This window comes from Semicossyphus pulcher, unplaced genomic scaffold (assembly GCF_022749685.1).
Source record: "Semicossyphus pulcher isolate SPU_LCO1_2020_fin unplaced genomic scaffold, fSemPul1.0.p SCAF_16, whole genome shotgun sequence".
Classification (NCBI taxonomy): domain Eukaryota; kingdom Metazoa; phylum Chordata; class Actinopteri; order Labriformes; family Labridae; genus Semicossyphus; species Semicossyphus pulcher.
The window spans coordinates 22,904,489-22,927,824 of record NW_027211670.1 but is presented as its reverse complement, the minus strand read 5'-3'; the positions used below and the strand labels follow the sequence as shown (position 1 = coordinate 22,927,824).

Here is a 23,336-nt window from a genome sequence, read left to right as displayed (position 1 = left end):
ATCCGTGCATATCTGGCAGGCACCTGGCTGTTTTTGCACACTTTGTTGCATAGCAGCTGTATTTTGGAAAGTGGAGAACACAGAGCTGCATGTTTCTCTCTCAGGGAGAGAGGGACGTGCAGAAGGGAGGGGCTCAGCTCGCCCGTGGTCCCATGTGCCAAATAGGGCCTGATTGGGCCAGTTCTGATCCAGAAAAACAACCCAAACAAGAGGAAGGCTGTGAATTCATGACAAAGCAGAACACACAGCGCCAGAGAGACGCACTGCTGGGAGGATTTGGTCCGAGCTGGGATACTGGAACCTTTCCTTTATCTCCTTGTTTCCTTCTTTCTGCAGGAAGTTCTTATCTCACTTTTTAACAAGAACATGCACATTTTATGTCCTTCTGCCTCCTCGTTTATGAGAATTTGCCGGTTTTATTGGTCTTACTGAATATCTTTCTTCAGATGCAAAGATATCTCCATGGACTTTAGGAAACAGTGTTTGTTTATTCCTGCTTTTAAAGACGATTTATCAAGAAATACTGCAAATCCTCTCCTTCTGCAGCCCCATTACACACATGTAGCTGACTATCATAAAATCAACTATTGCAATAATTGTTTCAAACATTGCATTAAAAACAAACTTGACCCACAGACCAAAAACTCAAACAGGCTTTAAGAATCATGTCTTTATTTCTCTTCACTTCTTCCTCTCTTTCCTTCCGTTCTCTCCCCTCTTTCCTCGCTCTCTCTCTCCTCTTGCTAAACTCTCTGGAAAGCACTGTAACGGCGTTCTGCAGCCACAACTTCCTATATAATTACTGCAAGGCCCGAAACTAAACAATCGCCCCACACAACTCCGAAGTCGCTGGATTAGTTCACATCTTGGAACACTCAAAGTGTGTGTGCAGAGAGAGACGGAGGAGAGAGGTAGAGAGAGAAAAGGGAAAGGGGAGGGAGGGGGAGTCCACATTTTTAAATTCGACTTAGTTTGTACAGACACAGGAAGGGAGGGAGGGGTTTGGAGTATCCACTTGGAGAGGAGAGGAGAGGAGGGGGTGTCAGAGAGAGAGAGGGAGGGGGCTCTGTAGTACTGTAGGGCTTTTTTATGAATGAAGAGCGAAGGAGAGAGCAGCGCAGGACTGAAAGAGAGAGAAGGAGCAGGGGGGAGGGAGAGGCACACTTCCTCTTACGCACGCAGGGAAGAAAATTTATGAATGGGTCACATCTCTCGAGCTGCTCCAAGTGTAAACAACATACTTGGACAAAGAAGAACGAGCTCTCGGCACAGGCCAGGCCTCGCCGAACGCCGCCGCTCAGACATTTTAGTGTTTTCCGCTGAAGTAAAGTAGCGACACGTTTCAGCTATTTTAATTAAATGTGCTCGATAACTTTGAGTGACACCTCCATGTGTTTCTTCCCCGCAGGCGGAAGACAGACAAAGGGAGCCGTCCGACAGCTTAGCGTCAGGCGAGGATAAAATCTTGAGGTGCTGTCAACACCGAACATTAATCCTCATCTCCTGGTGATGAGATAAAATCACACCCTTCTTCCAATCACCTCTAAAAAAAATATATGGCGCACTGTTATCGCCAATGGCTCTGTTACCTTTAGGTCAGCAAGTACATTAAGGCTGCATGTTTGCATAACCTTCCCGCAATGGCAGACAGAGCACGCTTGTTAGCCGTAAACTGAGGGACCAGATGAGATAGATTTACCAGATGTGCAGGTATTGCACAATCCCTCCTTTCGCCCCCCTCCTCCTCTCCTCTCCTAATCTAGCATTCCAGCAGAGTTTTTAACCCTCTCTTCTTTTACTCTTTTCCTGTCTTCTCCCCTCTCTCTCCGTCGACACCACACCCATGCAGGTAACAACCTGACTCAGTAAACAACAATGTTTAATTTTACAGGGTGCTGTTTTCAATAGAAGCCTCAATTACACTCCGGTCACCTGGGATTAGAGCTTTGCTTTATGCTTTTTTTTTAACGTGCTTGAGTTTCCAAAACAGGTGAGTCACTTGTTTTTAAAAGTGCACCAGACACTGAGATGCCTTCAGTTCAGTATGGGAAAACTTAAGCCCTTTGTGTGCCTTTAAAAGACGCAAATATGCATATGTTTATCGTTGGTTGTCAGCTTCTATTTCCCATAATTCAAAGCTGAATAGAGACGCTCTTACTGGACTCAGCGGCTATTGACTGCAACCAGCGGGGACACTGTCTGTCAACGCAGGAGTGTCTCTGCCGCATATAAGTGAGCTGCCCGTCAAACCGAAGCCCCCGTGACCCTGCAAATCATACCCTGCTCAACCGTTAGCAAAAGGCCTGACAGCTGATTGGCTGACAGGTCAGGGGGTTAAGTAGACACGACCTCTGCGTGCCCCGGGGTTCATCTGCACTTCCTCCTCCGCATTGTTGGCCAGCAGACAGCGACAATCTTGCACAGGGCATGTGTCACCGAGCGGCCGAGCAGTTGTGACTCGGGGCTGGTTAAATCACATGATGTTTACACACAAAGGACACATGGGGCTCCGATGAGAGGAAGTGCCTTTGACTGCGACTGAAAGCTGTCACTTTTACTTTAGGGATGAGATTATTCTTGGAGGCGTTTCAAGCTCTCTTTAGGTTCTGAATCGTTTCAGTGTCATTGCTGAAGACGGAGAAGCCCGCAGCGAGTTCAATGGGGCAGGGGGAAAAAAAGAAGTGTTTGTAGAGCGACACGTACTCCCGCCCAGATCCTGAATCGCCATTGTTAAGACACACAACAAGAAAGGGAAACGCATTCAAATAGCCGCTCAGTTGTGCGGCCCAAGAATTTGCTTTTCCATTTTACACCTTCCGATGTACACAAAGGGCCATCTTTGTACCTGCGCCTTGAATAATTTTTTACTGGTTTCCTGGTTTCCATTCAGCTTTTCAAAGGCATGCAAATGGATGACGGCAGCACACAATACCGGCATCCAAATTCACCTCATGATGACCGGCTGATTAGGCCCTCTGTTTCTGCAGAGCTTTGTCTGCCAAAGAGATTACTGTAACATCAGCGGGTTACTGTATCCCCACATAAGCCTCTGGCGGTCTCACAGCCCAGATCTGACCACTGGTTTCATCCTTACTCTCTCATGACATGCATGCGTACTTAGCTGGAATAACATGAGCAGGACTACAGGCCAAACCTTAAAGATGGCTGAGCTTGACCATGCAACGCTCTGCATGTTACACTGAATAAACAATAAAACGATCTGATCTGTTCCATGCATGGTATAGATTGTGACATGGAAAAACAAAAGCACATATTTACACGTGCATTAGGAGGACACAGACATCAGAAGTGGGGTACTCACAGTTCTCAGAGTGGAAATCAGGAACAAATTGCTCGTCACTGTCAGGAACCTGAGCTGAAATAAGAAAAAAACATAACGTTATTATTATTATTATATTCTAGACCAAACCTGACCTTTGTCTGTCTCTCATTTCCTCCCTCTTTCTGTATGTCCTGCTCTCTGAAAGCAGAGCGAGGCTGGGCTTCATTCAGGCGACCTTCACTCCTTGATTTTTTGCAGCTTGCCGGCGCTTTGCTCAGCCAGAGATCAATAAAAAGAACAGGGAGCTCCTGAACGGCATTAAAGACCTGCCAGCCTGGTTTAATGTAGCATTTAACTGTTCTTGGTAGCATCGACCACAGGCCTTCAACGAGAGAGATTTTATTAAAGTTCAATACGATACGATACATTGATACTGTGTGGTGAGATACGATGCAGTACGATATGACATGATACGATGATACTATGCGCTGACACTATACGATGCAGGACAATACAGTACGATACGACGCGAAATTATATGATGCAGTACGGTACGGTAGGGTATGGTACGGTACAGTATAATACAACATGATATAATACAGTACCGCACTATATGATATGATACATTACAATACAACATGATATGATATGATACAGTACTGCACGATACAGTACGATACGATACGGTACGATACGACACAACACGACATGACACGGTACGATACGACACGACACGGTATGACACAACACGACATGACACGGTACGACACGACACGACACGGTACGTCACGACACGGTATGACACGACACGACACGATACGACACGACACGGTACGATACGACACGACACGACACGGTACAATACGACACGACACGACACTGTACGATACGACACGGTACGACACGGTACAATACGACACGGTACGGTATAATTACGACACGACACGACCCGGTACGATACGATACGACACTGTACGGTACGACACGACACGGTACGACACAACACGACACGACACGGTACGATACGATACGACACGACACGGTACGATACGACACGGTACGGTATAATTACGACACGACACGACCCGGTACGATACGATACGATACGACACGGTACGGTACGACACGACACGGTACGACACGGTACAATACGACACGACACGACACGACACGGTCCGGTATAATTACGACACGACACGACACGACACTGTACGATACGACACGACACGGTACGACACAACACGACACGGTACGATACGACACGGTACGGTATAATTATGATACTATATGATACAGTATTATGCAATATGGTACCATACAATACGATTCAATAGGATATGGAAAAATACCAAATGATTCTGAACTGTATGATATCATATGATAATGTACAATGCCATAATGTACAATATGATATGACATTGTACTGTACAATATAAAACTGTATGATACTATATAATATGATACTGCACGATACCATACATTATGATACGGTACATATATAGATCAAAAATATATAACCATGAAAATGTTAAAATGACCCTACATTATATTATGTGTGCATGTAATAAATATTAGGTCATATTATGAAGATTCATAGCAACAGGCTTCTTTTCACAATAAGAGAAGTTGTTTCAGACCATTTAACAGTTTAACAGTTTCTCTTGTGACCTTGTCTGAGATCATACGACATTTATATCACATCCTATTGAGACATTATATGTAGTTAGTCAGACATCAGTGCACCGGAAGTCAAGTCTGAACAACCAGCCGTTAACCAGTTCCCTCTTATATCCGTCGTAGATACAGACAGACTGAAACAGAATGTTCTGGCTCAGCACCTGTAGAAATCTGTCAAGTGGTGTGAAGAAGCAGCCATTCCAGCTCAACTTATCTCTGTCCATAAGTGTTTGGGGGCTCTGGATAGTAGTCTGGATTTCATCTGCCGCGTAGACGGATAACTGCTTAATGAAAGCGGATATAAAACAAGGAAACCAGACGAAAGCGAAGGGGAGATGTGGGGGAGTGAGACAAGGGCGAGTTAAGGTTAAAGCACTTCTTAGATCTTCGGCCACAGTCGGCTGTATTTAATCAAACTGCTTCTCCTTTTAAGAAACACTTCATAGAGCAGCCTGTGATTTGTAATAATAGATCAGTCAATCAATAATGATATGTGCGATATCTTGATCTGATTCTTAATGACTTGCAGCGGTGTCGATTTCAGTCACACTCTCTCATAATGACGCTCATCTAGCGTCTAACAGAAACAGCACAGTCAGCGATGCCAGGCCCAGGTGCAGCACAGCCAGACAGACACCATTGTACAGCTCTTTTTTTTTTTTTTAGGAATCTGAACCCATTCACAATTGTCCATTCGGAGCTTTGGACATTGAGTTACACAAACAGGTCGGAAAAGCCCAAATCATTTGACTGCCAACGTCCTACTGGGGGGTGAGGAGGTCAAATTCACCCACGGAGCCATGAGCACGCCGGTATTTGGTTCCCCTAGCCTCGATTTAACGGCTGGAGCAGGAGCAGGAGCAGAGCGGGCAACCTTTGAGTCTGGCTTTAATCCAGCTCTGCGAGTTTCTTGGGGTTTTAAAGTGTTTCCATTGCCTGACACTCACACTTACGTCATGGTACAAGCTAACTGGTAGGGAAAAGTTGATGGGTATCATTAAATAACATGAACCCAATCAGGGGCGTAATGGGCTGCAGAATAAAGTGGTGCCATGCTGCCGGTACTTTAGCACCCAAAAATGGAGAAAAGGACCGTTTTTTGGATAAATATTACTTCTTTCCCACCTAAATTTAGCGTGTTGAGGCAGGTTTTTTAGACCAGGGAAGACACGCTTATAGATGCCGATTGTCTCTTTTCCCATTGCCAGTGAAGTATCCTCCTGTTGGTCTCTTTTCTGCTGTGTCACCGTCTGACGTCACTAATGCGCCGGAGACAGGGATAGTAACCAGTCAGTCTGTTTATCAAACTCGGCGCCGCTGCTCGGACGGAAACAGGCGGGATTTGTAGCTGAGGCGACGAGGAGTCGCAAAAGTTACCGACGGAGCATAGCATCGCGCCGGAGAGGGGGCAGAGATTAGCGTGTCGACACAGGTTTTGTGTTCCCATCAATGCTGATCGGAGCTAATTACCCGGGTCTGAATGCCGATTGTAACTTCTCCCATTAAGCCGGGTGTTAGGTTTTTTGACCAGCGAGAAAGTGGTTAAATAAAACAGATTATAGAATAAAGAATGGACCTACATCTCTATTTTGTCCCTAAAACTACACATTTACAGCACCCACCATGACTTTGCACCAACAGGATGTGAGTGTAACCTCATCCCACAACCTAAATCTGCCCCAGAATTCAACCTCGACTGTCTTTTCTGTCTAACTTGATCCACCATTTGTGTTTGCAGTCGGTGACACACAAGACAGAAACCAAAACTCCAGCGAGAGAGAGCGAAAGAGAGAGCGAGAGCGAGAGAGCAACAGAGGACAAAAAGAGGAAATAAGAAATTCAGATCTACTTTCTTGTCGTCACACTCCTCCTTCCTGTACAGAGGAAACCGGATGACGGCGTTTTTGGAGCATGTTCAGATAAATTACATTGATTTCTTATACAGCGCTGCATCCTGTGGCCGACTATACCATAATAATATTACCCCCTTTTAACTTTTCAGCCTTTCACCCTCAGGGACGGAGAAACTAGGCGGCTGTGTGAGACAGAGCAGGGGCCAGTATTCAGTTCTGCAGACCCAACAATCAATCATTTCCACCAGTTTCAACATGTCCAAAACGGAACACGCTGGACCTCATAAAGAGGAGAGGAGACACGCGGACGAGCATCAGACGAGCCGAGTGTGTGTGTGTGTGTGTGTGTGTGTGTGCGCACTTTCCTGCGTGTGTATGATTTGTTTCCAGGAACACATCGTCAGGGGCTTTGAGATGCAAGTCAGCACAAGAAGGAAAGTGTGTTTATACGAGCACAGACGCATGTTCTCCCCGATGCTTCCAGGCACCTTGAATGACTTTTTTTTTTTTTTTCTCTCAGTGGGAGATCCTGGGCGGAGCCAGAGCCGCCACAGTCGTATAAACCTAAAGGCCAAAGTGAGACAAGATGTGACAAGCTCCTGAACTCTTGCCATTCAGCGCTTCACCTTTTCTGTCTCTCTCTCTCGCTTCCGCTCTCCTTCAGCAAGAAAAAAAAGAAAGAAAGAAACTCCCTCCAGCTACCCGGCTTTTACAATCTCGGTGAATCCCTCACAACTGCAATCAGTCATGATAAGGTCTTTAATTAATGCAACAGGAAAGGAGAGGTCTTAGCCGGGGAAGCTGAAAACAAGCCAGTGCTTAGGGTTAAATAACACTTTGATAGCAGAGGTACACTTCCATCTTTTTGCCCTGCTTTTTTTTTTGCTCTCTGAGACTCGACAATAAGCCGCCTCACAATTTGTAAATCCAACACAATAAATACGCTCTTATTTTGAAGGGTCGGTTAACCATAATTACACAAAAAAAGACACTTTCTCATTGAAGTTAGAGTGATGACCAATGTTGTTTTGGTGTTATTTTTACTTGCAAAAGTTTTGCGCACGCTCGCCCTGTGGTTTCCTCTACCAACTGAATACACTGGAGTATAATTAGCGGAGCTCAAACCTTCGAAAACCAACACAGAAATATTTTTAAAAAGCTCTCTTTACAGAATCTGCTTCGGGTGGAACTATTTCTTTGGTAGAAATTAGTTAGTTTCTTGATTTTATAATTAATTTATGTATTTGAAAAATGGACCGCGTACATTAAACACCATAAAAAACCTGAGTTAGCTAAAGGTCTAGCTTCATCTGGCGTCCCTTTAACGGAGGATTCCTAGATTACAAAAGTCAAACAATAGTTAATAATATTTTATGTTCCAGCAGCTAAAGTCCAAATGTCCAGTTTGACTGACAGTCATTTTAAAGCTGAATATTCTGACTTCCTTAAATCTTCGAGCATCAGTAGCTAAAGTCTGTTTCCTTCCACTGTAGCAGGGAGAAGCTGATATCTCAAACCAAAATAACACCAGTTCAGTGAATAAAATTAAAGCCAATGCTCCTCTAGGTAAGACAGGAAAAGTGTGGTTTTAGGTGAACTGGACCTTTAAGCCTCTACAGTGAAATCAGCGAATACAAATGGGCTAGCGACACCCATTGTTGCACTTTTATTGGCTCTTGTCTTTGTCTGCGTGAGACGCGGGTGTGAAGTGAACTTGCGGGTTTTTTTCGACGCTGCATGAGAAAAGGTGCGAACGCATTGTTTGCCATGAACAGCAGACGGTCTCTATTTAAATGTCAGGCAGACACGGGAGCGTCCACACTGTCTGTGACTGGAACATCCTCACTGCTCTGCTGTTTCATGACCTTTGTATACGGTGTGTGACGACTGGACCTAACTCAGTTCCACTTTATTTATAACAACAGAGCAGCACATATACACTCAGACTAAACAATGCCAGTTCTGCCTTAACTTCATATAGCGCCAAATCAAAAAGTTATCTCAAGACACTTTACCAAAAGAGCAGGTCTGGACTGTTCTTTGTTATATTAAGCAGAGAGAGACCCAGCAGGAGTCCACCATGAGCAGCACTTAGCAACATTTGGCACAGTGGCAGAAAAACTTCAAGTAGAACCAGACGCAACAGCCAACTGCTCCCAGACATGTTTAAAGGAAAAAATAACTTCTGTAAATATTCCTACGCCTCTTTTTTTACCCTCGTTAAAATCATCCAAAATCTCTAAATATGCAACATCGTCCAACTACAAGACAATTTAACGTCCATGCTCTGTGTGCTTGTGCAAAAGGCTCCAACATTTCCACGCTCACATAAGTTGCAAACTGGAGCGTGAATTGTTTTAAAACTACACAACTCAAAACACAAAGGGAACAGACTTAATATTCTTATTTTTAGTACCAAACATTAAACAAATGAAAGGCTGGTAGACACACATTTATTCCAAACCCTGTCATATGGGGTCACAGATACAAGAGGTAGAGACAAACTGGACTCGAGGAGAAACAGAAAACATCTAACTTTGGACAATCTGACTTTTTTTGGTCCGTAGTAAAAGTATGTTATTTTCTTTGTTCTTGTAATGACAAAAAATCTCACATTTTAAACACAAACTGAACGTGAGCACAGACAAACTTCTCATCCTTCAGCAGATAAACTTAAACATCTCTGCACACTGAAGCTTCAACATCCGAGTCACAATAAGTGAGACACGTCTCTCCATGGAGGGGGGACTTTACACAGGATTTATCAGGCTGATGTGGCTCACTTCAAATGTCAAAAATGAGTGGCATTTCCCTTTAAAGCTCCACATCAAAGCACATCAAAGCTGACTGACACGACAAGCTTCACACCTCCCGCTCGGCTCTCGTTTTTACTCGCAGGTTTGAGCTCATCAGACCCTTAGCGCCCCGCTCCTGCTGCTCTGCAGGTTCAACACCACAAACAGACGCGCAGTGACTCACGCCTTGTGTTGTTTTCCCCTCGCCTGACGTACTGTATAATTACTCTATTAGGGCTCACATCATCATTGCACTTATTAAAGTCTACTAGCTGACAATTGCCTCTGACTGGGCCTCATTTCATCGCTATGTGCCTTTGAGTGACACGGGCCAAATAAGCCTGTTTGTTTGCGTTGGCTGCTGGCTGGCACGCACGCTACATGCCAACATGGCCAAAATAGGACATGCTCAGAGCTAATAATGTCCCGTCTGTGTCCTCCTTTTTTTTCATGTTTGGTTTAAGAGCGCATGTGTTGCATCAGAAAGTTTTGGGGCTCTTATGAGAGATTCGGCTGAACTTAGGAGGTCATCTTTCACACCAAAAGCAACAGTTTGTCTTGAAGCATTTGAATAAAAGTGCATGAAAAAGGCTTTGGACTGACAGAAAACCTGCTGGCTTTCAGGGCAAACAAAGAATTTGTGCTAAAATGTTGTAAAAATGTGTAGAAGTCCTTAAACACCGGACAAAATAAGAAGATTTTGTCTTATTTTTTAGGTCTCTTGTTCACAATCTGTCCATAAACTTATCTGGATTTTATTCAAGTTCCAACACATGCTGCTTCCAATCTTCCTAAAAAGAAGCATAATATATGTATTTGTCTTATTTTTCTTAAGTTTCTTGTTCACTAATGCATCCAGAAACCTTCAAAATAAGAAAACTACACTCTATTATCTTCCATTTTACAGATCTCTTAAGGATTTGTACACATACGCTGCTCTTTATGTCAGATGGAAAGCAGCATGTGTGCATAATCCCGTACAAATTGAGTAAAATGAAAGAAAATGGCCTGTATTTTTCTGATTTTTTGAGGGTTTCTTGTTCGCTAATCCATCCAGAACTTCTAACAAAAAACAGCTACAGTCTATTATCTTCTCTTTTATTCAATTCTAAAGGAACCATACACATATGGTGCTCTTTAAAGAGGATGGAAAGCAGCACGAATCGATAAAACAGAAGAAATTTGTCTGTATTTGTTGTGTTGTTTAAGTTTTCTTTTCCAGACAGACGCATCATGAAGCCTCATGACGGCTCGAAAAGGTGAAATCATCACAGAAAAAGGGACAGATAGAGGAAGAGAAGCCTGCGGGCGATTCTCACCTTCTGTGAGCCATGTCTCCTGGAGTTGGCTTAAATCCTGGAAGAGGTCTGATCAGAGAGATAAAAAACAAAGTGTAATGAGAACACAGCAGAATGACAAGACAGCAGACTTACTAATACTTTATTGTATTTAAATGCTGTAACTGAGAGCCAGACTGACTGTGCCTGGGGTTAAAAGACCATGATGTAAACATGCGTCATGTAACAGAGAGCAGAGGCTTCCACTATACTTTACCTTCGGATTCCTGAGGGGGTAATTCTGTGTCCATGTATTTCCTTTTCGCTGCCATCAACAGTCTATTTAGGAGCCCATTTCCATGCGACTTCTGCAAAACGCATACATGTTAGCAGAGCAGAAGTGAGAAAACAGACTCCCAGCAGGGCATTTCCAGAACATCAGTGTCAGAGGAGCTAATGGCATGTTTAATGTGGCATGTGGAGAGTGAAACAGCAGAAAAAACACTTACACATATTTGGCACAAAGTCATATTAACAGTAAATAATAGCAATGATTTTTAATACGCTACAAATTTAAGGCTAATGCAACTTTATGTGAACATGGAAAAGCTTTAAAAACAACGCATTTCACTGCTGTGGAGGCAATCATGGGAAAAACAAACGCGCTGTTTGCGTCTGAGAAAGTGACCATTTGGCACGCTCTCTTCAGCCCACAGAAGACACCACAGAAAGCAATATTTGAATGCAAAAACTTTCTACGCTTTACATTTGGACGATTGTGCGTTTAAAAAGGGCAGAGAAATAGTTTTCTGTCTCGCGCACACATACAGCTGCTCCGGCCAAAACTCGTGCAGACGCGAGACGGAGACACAGATAAAGCCCGGTAGCAGAGTCATTAAAAACACGTCTAAAAGAACGAGCAATAATCAGAGTTCAACCATACGTACATTTGCTAAAGTGTAAGGCACTTGCTGGTCCAAATATCCATCCATCTTATAATCCATCCGTTAACCGTTTGTGGTCATTTAGGCTGAGTAGAGTGCGATCCACGCAGCCTGCAGGGAGAGGAGGGAGCGCTGCTTGTGAATGGAGCTGCGTGGAGGCTGCATGCATAATGAGCTCCATTCACAAAAAAAGCCGAGGGGAAGTGATGGCGAGTGATTACCCAGCGGGCTGCTGCCCTCTTTACAAATCTCTTTTTTTGTGTGACAGACAGCTCGTCATGTTACCAGTTCAGGTAAAGCGAGTTTTACACCTCAGGTACTTTGTTTCCTGTTGTTTTAAGCAGAACAAAATGCAGCAGCTGTTCGATGTTTGGCGTTTTAAATCGCGTTTTCTGCATTAAAATCACGCACGCAAGGGTCATAGAGCGCGTGTGAGTTATGAGTGTTATTTAGTAGCCTGCTTCTTGGGCTTTTTGCCACGTCTGCCCACAGATCACCAAGCAGGCTCCACTTTCTTTAGGAAACAGTCCAGCGCTCAAACTGTGACGGGAAACAGATGTTGCGTTTGAGGGCAGTCACAGCAACAAGACTTAACCCGATTTTAAAAGAAGAAATAAGGGACACGCGCAGTTAAGAGTGAGCTTGAATGCATTTATTTTGAAATGTGGTGACTTTTGAGCGCCAGCTGTGCTGTCATTCCTCTAACAGACATGATTTGGCAATAATAGGGAGACTTGCTTTTCTCGCTCGAGCCAGACGAAGCTCGTGATTGGTGCATTTCCTCTTTCAAGGGCTCGAATTTCTCGTCTTTGTCCGGTTGAATACACTGACTTATGAATGAAGTCTCGGTTCCCCCCACGAGCCAATCAGACGCCTGGTAGTCGGGCTCCTAGCAACCGTGGGAGGAGCTTGCGCAGCACGAGCCAATCATCTCCCTGCAGGCTGCGGGCTTTTATTCTGGATTTTCCAGTTGTTTTTCATTCACAAAAAGAGAGAGAGGGAAAGTTAGGAAGAAAAAAACTTCCATTCATAAAAACCTGCCCTGGCACGAAAGTCCTGACATGTTTTTCTTTCTCTGCCCGGACAAACTCAAGAACTTGTTTACCTCATTTCATGTCTCTGCTGCTCTGTTTGACAAGCAGGAAAAAGTGGCACTACCTCAGCGGGAGACTTGTACAATAAAAACGAGCACCAAAAACTGACGTAAATAAGTGCAGGAATATGCATTCTTGCATTCTTGTGGCTTTAAGTCCACACCGCACGGAAAACCACAGGATGTAGGGCTAAAGTCCTCGAAGTTTTGTACACAAGAGCAACAGAATAATGAAAATCGTGCTAAGTATTGAACCTGAGCAGCCAAACTGAAGCCACAAAGACTGTTTCTTAAAGAGGAGCAGGAAGGCAGGAGACAGGAAGCACAGTTCTGATGGGATTTGAGTTTTCGTGATTGAGATTCAGAGACAATAAACATGTACTCTCTCCTCCTCCTCTTCCTCTCTGCTCTGTTTATATTCAATCTCCATCGCAGGTGATTCTGTACATGTTATTTCCTGCTTAATGATATTTAGATGCACATTTAGATGAACACAACAGGCTATAAATATTGCATCAGCCGCCCTCTGTCTGTACAGCCAGCACTGAGCGGCTTTACCACAGAGCAGCAGGCTCAGGGATTTCTAAAAAAGTAAACATTTTGGTTGATTAGAAGTTGTTTTCTTAAATTCAAAACACTATAAAACCTGTAACGGTACAGGTTAAGACAGTGGGTCTAACAGGGTCAAAAAGGATATAAAAAAATATAGTGACAAAAAAAGTACATTTTTTAAAATGCCTTGATTTTCTGTCTTTAAGGTTAATGATAATATTTTAACTCATTTTACCTTAAAATAAAAAAAGAAGCTGGTAGATTCACATTTAGGCCATAAGAAGTTAAACAGGGTGACAGACAAAAAGGTTGGGACAAACTGGAACGCGAGGTTTGTGCTGATGCTTAAATTTCCTCTGTTCCTCATTTTGTCTCAGACATCTAAGCATGACTAAACATTTAATGTTGTAACCCTTAGCCATGACGACCCACATGGGACTTCCAAGCATGTAAACTTCGACCAAAAAGGGTTCAGTGTTTTATGTGAAAGTAAGTCAATTTAGCGGTGTGAGGTACACCTTAATGTCTACGCCCAGATAAAATAACCGTATTGATCCTGTGACTTTTAATGTAGTGCTATAATCAGGATTCAAGTTTTAAAGATTTAATATGTAACATTTCCACATTAAAATGTCTTAAAATAAGACATATATTATTTGTTGTTACTTACAATAACATAAAAGCTACATCAATGTAAATATAACAAGAGAAAAGCATGATTTAACTCAAGGTAACGATGCGTTTCACATCTAATGAGGTAGAAAGTAAGCTAACTGTTTACGTAAGCTAACATTACTTGTGTCTTTTTCATTAGAGCAAATGACATGACCTGAAACGTGACTAAATGTAACATTCATTAAACTTAGATACAATTCCTAAACCATGAACGTGATGTTGTTTAAAAATGGAGACAACAACTCCCATGATCCCACGCTACTTCACGACATCATCAAAATATGTCTATGCCAAATCGCCCGTCTAGCTCAGTAGGTTGAGCAGGCGTCCCATTTACACATTCACAGAGGCTACAGTCGTCAGCGCAGCTGCTGCTGGTTTGACTGCAGCTCTGCTCCCGGCCCTTTGCTGCATGTCCTCCCCCGCTCTCTGTTCCCAATATTTCCTGTCTTCGGCTGTCCATCAATAAAGACAAAAAAATGGAACTAAAAGTACTCTTAAAAAAATGTCATTTAGCCTCAACTGTACGTCTGTGATTTGTCATTAATCCATTAGCTTAACCTTTCAACTAGCAAACGTTAGCATGCTAACAGATGATGATAAACATTAGCCTATATCTTCTCATTACAACGTTATTGTTGGCATGTAAGCTTGCTGCTGTTAGCATTTAATGAAAACTTTTCTTTACTCATGTCCACACTAAAGGCCTAACCCCTGATGAGCGGCGAAGAATCAGGCGGGCATTAGCGTGCTATGCTAACACTTGCTTTTTTTATGAACTGAAAGAAAAACTAAAATAGTTTGAGCCGATCCCATTTATCTTTCTTTTGACACGTCCTCATTATGTGTAACTGATTTTAAAACATGACTCAACATGATTGTGTTGTGACAACACAGTGTTGACAGATTCCTGACTGTGCAAAAAACAAGTAGCACATGATAATCCATGTGACATCGAAACTCAAGCTTAAGGAAACTAAACCCCCCATTTTTTTTTAACCAGTGAATCACTCCTCTCTTTCTTATGGTAATGAACATTGCACATTTAAAAAAACTGCGTCATGTTTTCAGTGAAATATATAACTTTTGTGTGGCTCTTCATCCATTTGTCAGAGTGCTTTTAAATCTAACGTGAAACTGTCACATGTGTTTCCAGACAGAACACAATGGGGGAAAACGTTTCGAAATGCGGCACGTGTCTGGAGAGCACATGTGTTTTTAATTCACATGTGTTTGACATCTTTAAATTGAAAAAAAAAGAAAGGGGAGGCCTTGTTACAGACACTCCTACATTTACTATTGTGCTGATTAGACGACACTGGATTTAAATCTTCTTTATACGATGAATTTAAACAGTAGAGATCAAGCAGTTTGCCTTATATCTTATGTCTGTGTATTTTATTTACAGCACAACACAACACGGGGCTGAGATGCATTGTGAAATCTCTCGTAATAGTCGTCCAGCCCTGAGTCTAATATGGCTTTGTCAGCAGAGAGATAAGTACTGAGACAGAGGGGAGACATTTTAAGTTCAGTGCGGTGCTGCGGAGCGGACTCAAAGTGCTTATTGATCAAAGCTGGCTGTGCCTGATGGATGGAGCAAATGTTGTTATAGCTTCAGCTGTTCTAGTTACTGAGAGACAGACTCAACTGTGTGGAAACGGAGGGGAATATTCAGAGGAATAACATATTTTAAATACAGAAGTTAAAAGAATTGTAGACAAATTAAAGAGTGATTTAAAGAAGAAGACACAGAGTGAGACAGAAGTGGACGCTGAGAGAAGAAAGAAGGATCCGGAGGCCGAGGCGTCTGTGGGGGAGGGTGTTGTTTGGAAGGCTTGTCGACAACACCTCTCCGTCTTTCCTCTCTCTGGAGCTTCATCTTCCTCTCTCTCCCCTCCTACTCCTCCCTCGCTCCTGATAAGGCCGATGGTGACCGATAAACAAATGAAGATCTTCGATAGTACAAGGACATCACACAGGGACTTACTGGAAGCATAATTAAAACATCCAATCAGCCCAGTTTCTTCTGCTTGGACACTCGGAGTAACCAGTAATCAGTTGAGAAAACAAGGTTTCTTTAGTCGATTATCTAGAGCTTTTGATCAGATCACATGATCTCTCTCAGCACAGTGTGTCAAGATGTGTCAAGACAGGTTTGTGGATGTTTAAATTCCATTTTTCTTGCAACTCTTCCTCATATCTAAATGACAGAAAAGGTTCACTTTTAGTAACTCTCAAAACAACGTATATGAATATTTAACAAAATAATAATTCTGTTGGAAAGAACCAGCGACAGAGGGAGTGAACAAATGCATGAAACCAATAAGTTTGGTTTGAGCACAAAAATACTTGATTAGGATTAGAAAAAGGTTTTGGTTCGGGTTAAGTTGCAATGCTTAAAGTGATAATCTCAAAGATCTCAGTTTCCCTCTCTTTGGCGGCACCTGTGGCGATAAACGGTAACTACAGGAGCACACTTCCCAGATATCCAGACAGTGCTGCATGTGTGACGTCCACGGTTGGCTCCGGTTGTAACTCTTGATTTTCCTGGCTGACGGTCGCTTTCCTTTTCAGACTGTTTGCTTCATCTGAGCGTCGAGTTTGTTTCTTTGTCTTTGGATTTTCACTTCTTGTTGAAGTTGTATCTGTAGTCATCCATCTTTTCTTTGTTTGTTCAGCCATAGTAGATTACTGTTTACTCGCAACACTTGCAGAGAGCGGAAAAGCAGCCGCTTAGCTCCGCCTACCCTCTCTGGCAGACCAACCACTGCTGGCTGATGGAAAACGCGTCACTAACTGGGCGCCGCTTGTGATGTTTTCTCCACAGACACCCAGTCTTTAATACTGCATAGACTTTCATCAGTGGGCCATAGGCTCAATCACCATTGTGTTTCCTCATTCGTTGATAGATAGCGACTTAACCCCGTGATAACGAGTCATTTTTCGGTTGTTTTCTCGACTTATTTCTCTCGTTATTTCGAGATAACCACCACGCGGCAGCACCGTGACGTCAGATGATCATAACTTGTGTGCACAGAGATGCAAAAGCACAAAACGAACATAGAAACAGGCTTAACTTACCTCATTAGTGAGGGCAAAGACAGCATGACGTGTCCTGGTCTGTAATATCACAGTGACCAGCCTGTTGTTTTGTTTTCTATCGCTGGTAATTATCACATTATCCTGACAAAACAAATGGAATATACTCGTATGGACGCAATGCCCACTTAGGGCTTCCGTACCATCCCAACCTCTTCCCTCTTCACCGTGAGTGGTACGTCTGACAGTTAAAAGACAGCAGGATGAGATTTTTGGGGAGGAAACACGACACATACACGTACAGGACAAGGTAGGCAAAAGATCAGACGCACACAGGGGTCACCAAGATCGACACAAGTCAAAGGTTCCTCACAGATGCTTAATGTGTTCGTATTGGGAAGTCTTTCCAGTGTCACGTCACACACACGGAAGTCGTAACCCAACAGTTTGGCCATGACACTACATTAGCTTCAAAGCCTGACGCACTTCCTGGGGGCCTGGCCGACCATCACAGCACCATTAAGCCAAACACGAATACTCTGGCTGGAGGTCACCAGGGAGTCCAGGTCTGCGTGTGGAGCTGGCTTCTAAGGAAGAGCAGCCTCTCTCTCGTGCCACGCCAACTGCAAATTGATTTCTAGTGCGAGTTGTGTTGTGTGAAACACCGGGCAGGCTGTTGTTTCTCATGCCCTTGTAAATGTCTTGCATGTCTGTGCCACGAAACCTTTTCCAGTTTCTCTTTAAGAACGACCAAAAATAAAACCAACTCTACGCAAGTTCCCTGATTTATGTCACATCCTCACCACGCCATGCTGCCAAATCTGGACCCCCCCAGGGTGGACTCGTGTCCTGCTTACGCAAAAACCAACCAGTCTGATTTTTTTTAAGCAGAATATTTCCTCAGCAAACAATACACACCTGAAAATAACTCCAGACAAAATAGAGCCTGCTATGTTTGTCGCGTGATTTTTAAAAGGCAAAGAGCACTTCCTCCAAAGGTCAAGCTGGGTCATTTGAACTTGCAACCTTCCTGGAACGATTCCATTGTTTAGGGCGTAAAGTTCTTCATATCATGCTGCTCTTGGAGGGCTGCCCTGAGCAGACATGCATCAGGCTGAAACAGTGCTCATTTTATTTGAACAAGAAAGATCATTTTGTGTTGCATTTCTGACATGATTGTTTGTCTGTAATGAGATGCTCCAGGATTTTGATGGCGTCGTGCTCCTGATGCTGGTGCAGAGGATCGTCACTGCCTGCTGGGCTTAAGACCACAGAGACACATCGAGTGTTTCCCACCCGTGCACCTCCCCTGTGGAATTCCTGGCAGTGACGTTCAGTCAGCTCCCAGACAGGCTTCACTCCCCTCAGCTGAGCGCTGCCTGCTCTCAGCTACAGACGAGCTTCAGTGGAGGTGTGTGTGAAGACAGAGAATGGGACAGAAAGAGATCTTTATTAGTGTGTTTATGAGAGTGTGTGTGTGTCATGTTTAATGCATGTGTCTACGTATATACCCTCCTCCTCTCCCTGTGTGTGCTGTAAAATCCACCCAGGGCCTGTTCTTCATTCCCCCAGGACGCTGCACCGTTGCTGGGATGCTGCTTGTGTATAGCCATAGTCAGGAAATGTCACTGTTGGCATGTGACGAGGGCTAGTGCGCCAACCCAAGCGTGCCTCCTCGCCACCTGCGGCCCAACCTCCTCCGCCGCAGACACTGGCTCGCTTGTTTGTTCACCGACCATTCCCTGCCCTCGCCCTCCAAACTCAGCCTGTCTGGCCTGCTCCGCGCCTGTGAAAGATCAATCAGGTGAGCACAATAGCATTTATAGGGGTGTTTTTGACTGGCAGCCCTGAAGAGAAGGAGCTGCCATGCAGCTGCACCGGCGCAGCTGAGCTGCCAGATAAAACACAAAGCTGAGGCTGAACGCTCCCCTATACAGACTCAGCACAACACCCATTTTAATGGTGTGAAACAGGTGGAAACATATCGTCACACACACATGAATGTTTAGCTCCAAATCCCCCTTTGAGGCGAGTGTATGGTGACAAAGTTCGACCTTATTTCAATTAATGTGTTTATTAATATTTTTTTGCTCTCTTTAGTCGCTATTTGTCTTATTTTTTAATCTTTCTGATGACTTTCTTTTTGCTCTTGTTAGTTTGAAAATGTGCTGTAGTGCTTATGATTGCACCTGCTCTTATCACTAGACCATTCAAATATCCCAGAATGCATTTGTTTCAAATATTTATGAAGAATAAGGTTTCTTTTTTCCAACAATTCCCATGAAAAGACCAAAACCAACAGTGTGTTGCTCCCTCTCTGAATCTGTCTGACTTACCTACCGTGTCTTCGACACTCAGCCTCGAGTCCCTCATACTGAATATTTTTCCAGATGTGTACTAATAAGCTTTTGGTACTAAAGAGCAGTGGTTCTCACCTGGCCTCGCCTCAGGACCCCCTCAGGCCCTTAATGACAAATCGCGACCCAAATTTCGGAACATTTTGAACCGCTCACATATATTTAACGAACATGTTTGGACCTGAGACGGAACAAAACAATCACAGTTTGTCAACATCACAAAACACAACAGTATATTTTTTCAACTATATTTTTCACTGGCTCCGAGTCGCCGCTCGCATCAAATTCAAACCCTGTTGCTCGCTTACAAAACAGCAACAAAAATGTCTCCTGCCTACCTGAACGCCTTCATCCAGGTGTACACTCCGTCCCGCCCACTACGCTCTGCCAATGAAAGGTGCCTGGTATTCCCATCACAACAGGGCCCTAAGTCTCTAACTAGACTCTTCTCCTCAGTCGTCCCCCGATGGTGGAACGAGCTACCAAACTCCACTCGGTCCGCGGAGTCCCTTTCACCTTTAAGAAGAAGCTAAAGACCCAGCTCTTTATGACCTCTGACCTTCATGATGTTGATGCTATTGATGATGATGACATCGAGGATGGAGTTTATGCTGACGAGGATTTTCATGATGATGATGATGACTATACTGATCTTGTTGATGTTGCTGCTGATGATTACTGCTGCCTGTTGGCTCCAGTGTCTGATCGCACTTGAAGCTGTTTGTTGGCTCTTCCTGACGTCGTTCCCTCCTGTCTCGATCTTTGCTTGTGTTGTCTTAACTCTCAGATGTACGTTGCTTTGGACAACAGCGCCTGCTAAATTAAATTATAGAGTAAACTCAATGTGCGTAATAAATGCATCTTCTGTTGGGCTCATCAAGTTTCAAGACTGTCAGTATAACTGCAGCTGGGATTGCCCAATCAGTGGATACATAGCGTAAATAAACAACACTTCTACTGCAGGCACATCACAGGAAACACGTCCTTCAAATTAGCAGCATCGGCTTTTTTGCCAACATTTTTTTTTCTAAGCACACACTTTTGGGTCCCGACCCACCAGTTGAGAACCACGGCTCTAGTGAGTGTTTATGGCAGCTATACAGTTAACATAGCATTTCCTCAGACTGAGCTACATTGCAAAGAAGGAGCACAGTGGTGGTGCTACCAGCTAAGGTTTTGCCCCCTGGCACAGAGGAATATGCTCAGTCAGGGCTCGTCTAAATGGAGCCTTTTTCTTATCGGATCGATAGATCTTTCAGAGTATCTGGTCGGCTAAAACACAGATAAATGTGTCCTGCTCAATTTTTCAAAGCAAAGGTTTTTATGGCTAGTTTGCAAAAGGATATTACAAATCCAAGCTGAAGTTCTTCTGGCTTCCAACAATGTTAAATGACAGTGATGAAAGATCAACACATTTTCCAGCTGCTCCTCAGAGACGCACAGAGCTTCTGCAACAACTGCAGATCATTTCACACTTTATACCTAACTCAGATAAATGCAAATAAGGCTGAAAAACTGCAAATAAAACATATTTGATCTACTATTCATAGCGTGTTGAACTTCCTATGACATCATGTTTTATTATTCCAATGGCGTAAACATTGCTGCAGGCACATGTATTCCCATTCATGCATATGAAACCAGCCGCTCTGTTACTACCACAGGGCACCTCATGGAGACGAAGGAGTGCTGTAGGAGTCATTGTTTCGTTCTGAAAGCCGGCTGACTTTAAGGAGACACAGAGGAGCCTTGTTGACGTCTCTCTCTCTCTGTCTCGCTGCCCGCATAGCGCTCGTTCTGTGTAAACCCTCCTATTGTTGCCACCCGCCTCCTCTTCACCCACATTTCCATTTATATCCCATTTTCCACTTCATTGCCATGCTAATTTGTGTGGACAAAAAAATCCCATGTTATGTCATTTATAGTGATGCAGCTGGTTTATCTATCCATGCGAGGGGAAAACCAAAGAGGCTGGCCTCGGGGGCACGGCCTCCCCTTCATCAAAACAGCCTCTGTTCAATCAAAGGGAGGATACTTAGATGGCAGGACTGTTTGGCATACTGACCATAAAGACGTCTCTTATGAATTCAACATAATGGGACACTCAGTGGTTGGAAATCAAACAAAAGCCAGATTAATAGCTAAGTTATTTTAGCTCCTCTGAGCTGTGCTCCACATGTTCTGCTGGGGTTTCATGGTTTTGAAATCCAGTATTGTAGTGTTTTCACAAGGGAGCCGGTCTAATTTAGCTGGATTCCTGCTTGTAATGATTCTCAATCCCTGTAAACTCTGTGGTGTAAACAATGCCTCCAGATCTTTCCACCAAAACAACACACAAGCCTGTTTGGAGGCCTGAACGAGTGGGCGGTTGTGTTTAGTGTGGGTTTATCCGGTACTAGGAGACCTGATAACATGAGGTCACTCAGCTTGACCGCATGTGTCCCACCATGGCTGATGGAGAGTTTAACGGCATGTGAAGGTTAAAGAAGAAACTTTTGGTTTGCTCCGCTTTCTCGTTGTTTATGAAGGATATTAATTAATTTCTTTTTGCTATTGAGACGTTTTTAAACTCCAATAGCAAGAGGGAAGGACAGTATATAAGCCATACTAGCAACTCCAAAGGTCCAGAGTTGGAGCATGGGATTTCGCTTTGCGTGTTAGCATGCTAACTTACTAATTAGCCCTAAAAACTATAAACAATCGAGGCTATGTGCAGTCATGCAGTTGCAGATATAAGGTCATAAACCTCGGCAATTTCACAAAACAGATAAAAGAAGTGGAAAACCTTGATTTTACAATATCTCCTCTGGAACCTGGAAGATAAACACTGTATATGATCTTCTTTTTTAACTAAATGAAAGGTCAAGGTATCACTAAAGTCATTAGGATTCATCCTCTGGGCCCAACGGATATTTGTAGAACATTTCAGGGCAAACAAACCAATGTATGTAAGGCGGCTGTACTCTGAACCAAAAGTGTTAGACATGCTGGTGGCAGCTGGGCTGTCATTCACCTGGAACCATGAATATGGAATGGAAGCAAAATCTGTGCAAATGCATCCATTAAATGTCAAGAAAGTTCAGATGAATGGGAACTTTGACCGGCTGGTGGTGTTGCATGAAAAGTCAGAGTTGTTAGGATGCATCCGGAAAAAAGCAATAAGTTCATCCTCTTGGAATCCTCTGCAAAACATGTTATGGCAATCCACCCAATAATATTTGTATCCTGAAGCAGGAGAACGTAATTAGGGCGGTCCACCTAATAATTGCCAAGACATTTCTCTCAAAACCAAAACTGTCAACCTGCTGGTGGTTAAAGTCAGAGGATCTCCAACTCCAAGTCATTAGGAATCCCTGTCTGACGACTGCAAATGTTTCCACATAACTTCATGGCAATAATTTGGTTGTTTAACCCTGGACCACGGTGGTAAACCCCAAAATAAGACTGACACTGGCATCCATAAAAAAGCCTCTTTTTATGCTGTTAGATTCCATTTATTGACCTTTGATCATAGTTTGTTTTCTTTAGAGGCAAAAAAGTGATTTTTAAGTAGATTTAAAGCTGCTATAATGCAGTATAAAAATCATGAGACTACTTTATCATCACTACACAGAGCGCCTTCTTTATCCGCACACACACAATCAAGGGATGAAAGGTGACCTTTTGCACCTGTAAGGACCGGCTAAAGCCCTACATGTAGGAAATGCCTGGCACGCCACGCTGCCTTTGAAGTTAGCAAACGGTGTACAAAGACTGTGTGAAACTGGCACCCGTGCCATCCTGTGACA

The 23,336-nt window shown here is 43.5% G+C and overlaps 1 protein-coding gene across 1 annotated transcript in view; it reads right to left on the bottom strand.

Annotated features, from left to right (window-relative positions):
• The window catches only part of etv4 (ETS variant transcription factor 4), a 36,711-nt gene extending 24,786 nt beyond the window's left edge, over positions 1-11,925 (bottom strand). Inside the window, exons 1-4 of the mRNA XM_069663969.1 lie at positions 11,833-11,925; positions 11,163-11,253; positions 10,928-10,975; positions 3,323-3,376 (exon numbers count right to left, since the gene is read on the bottom strand). Coding sequence (XP_069520070.1) covers positions 3,323-3,376; positions 10,928-10,975; positions 11,163-11,253; positions 11,833-11,889 — 250 coding nt within the window. The 5' untranslated portion in view covers positions 11,890-11,925. The remainder of the gene's footprint in view (positions 1-3,322; positions 3,377-10,927; positions 10,976-11,162; positions 11,254-11,832) is intronic.
• Between the last annotated feature and the right edge of the window lie 11,411 nt (positions 11,926-23,336).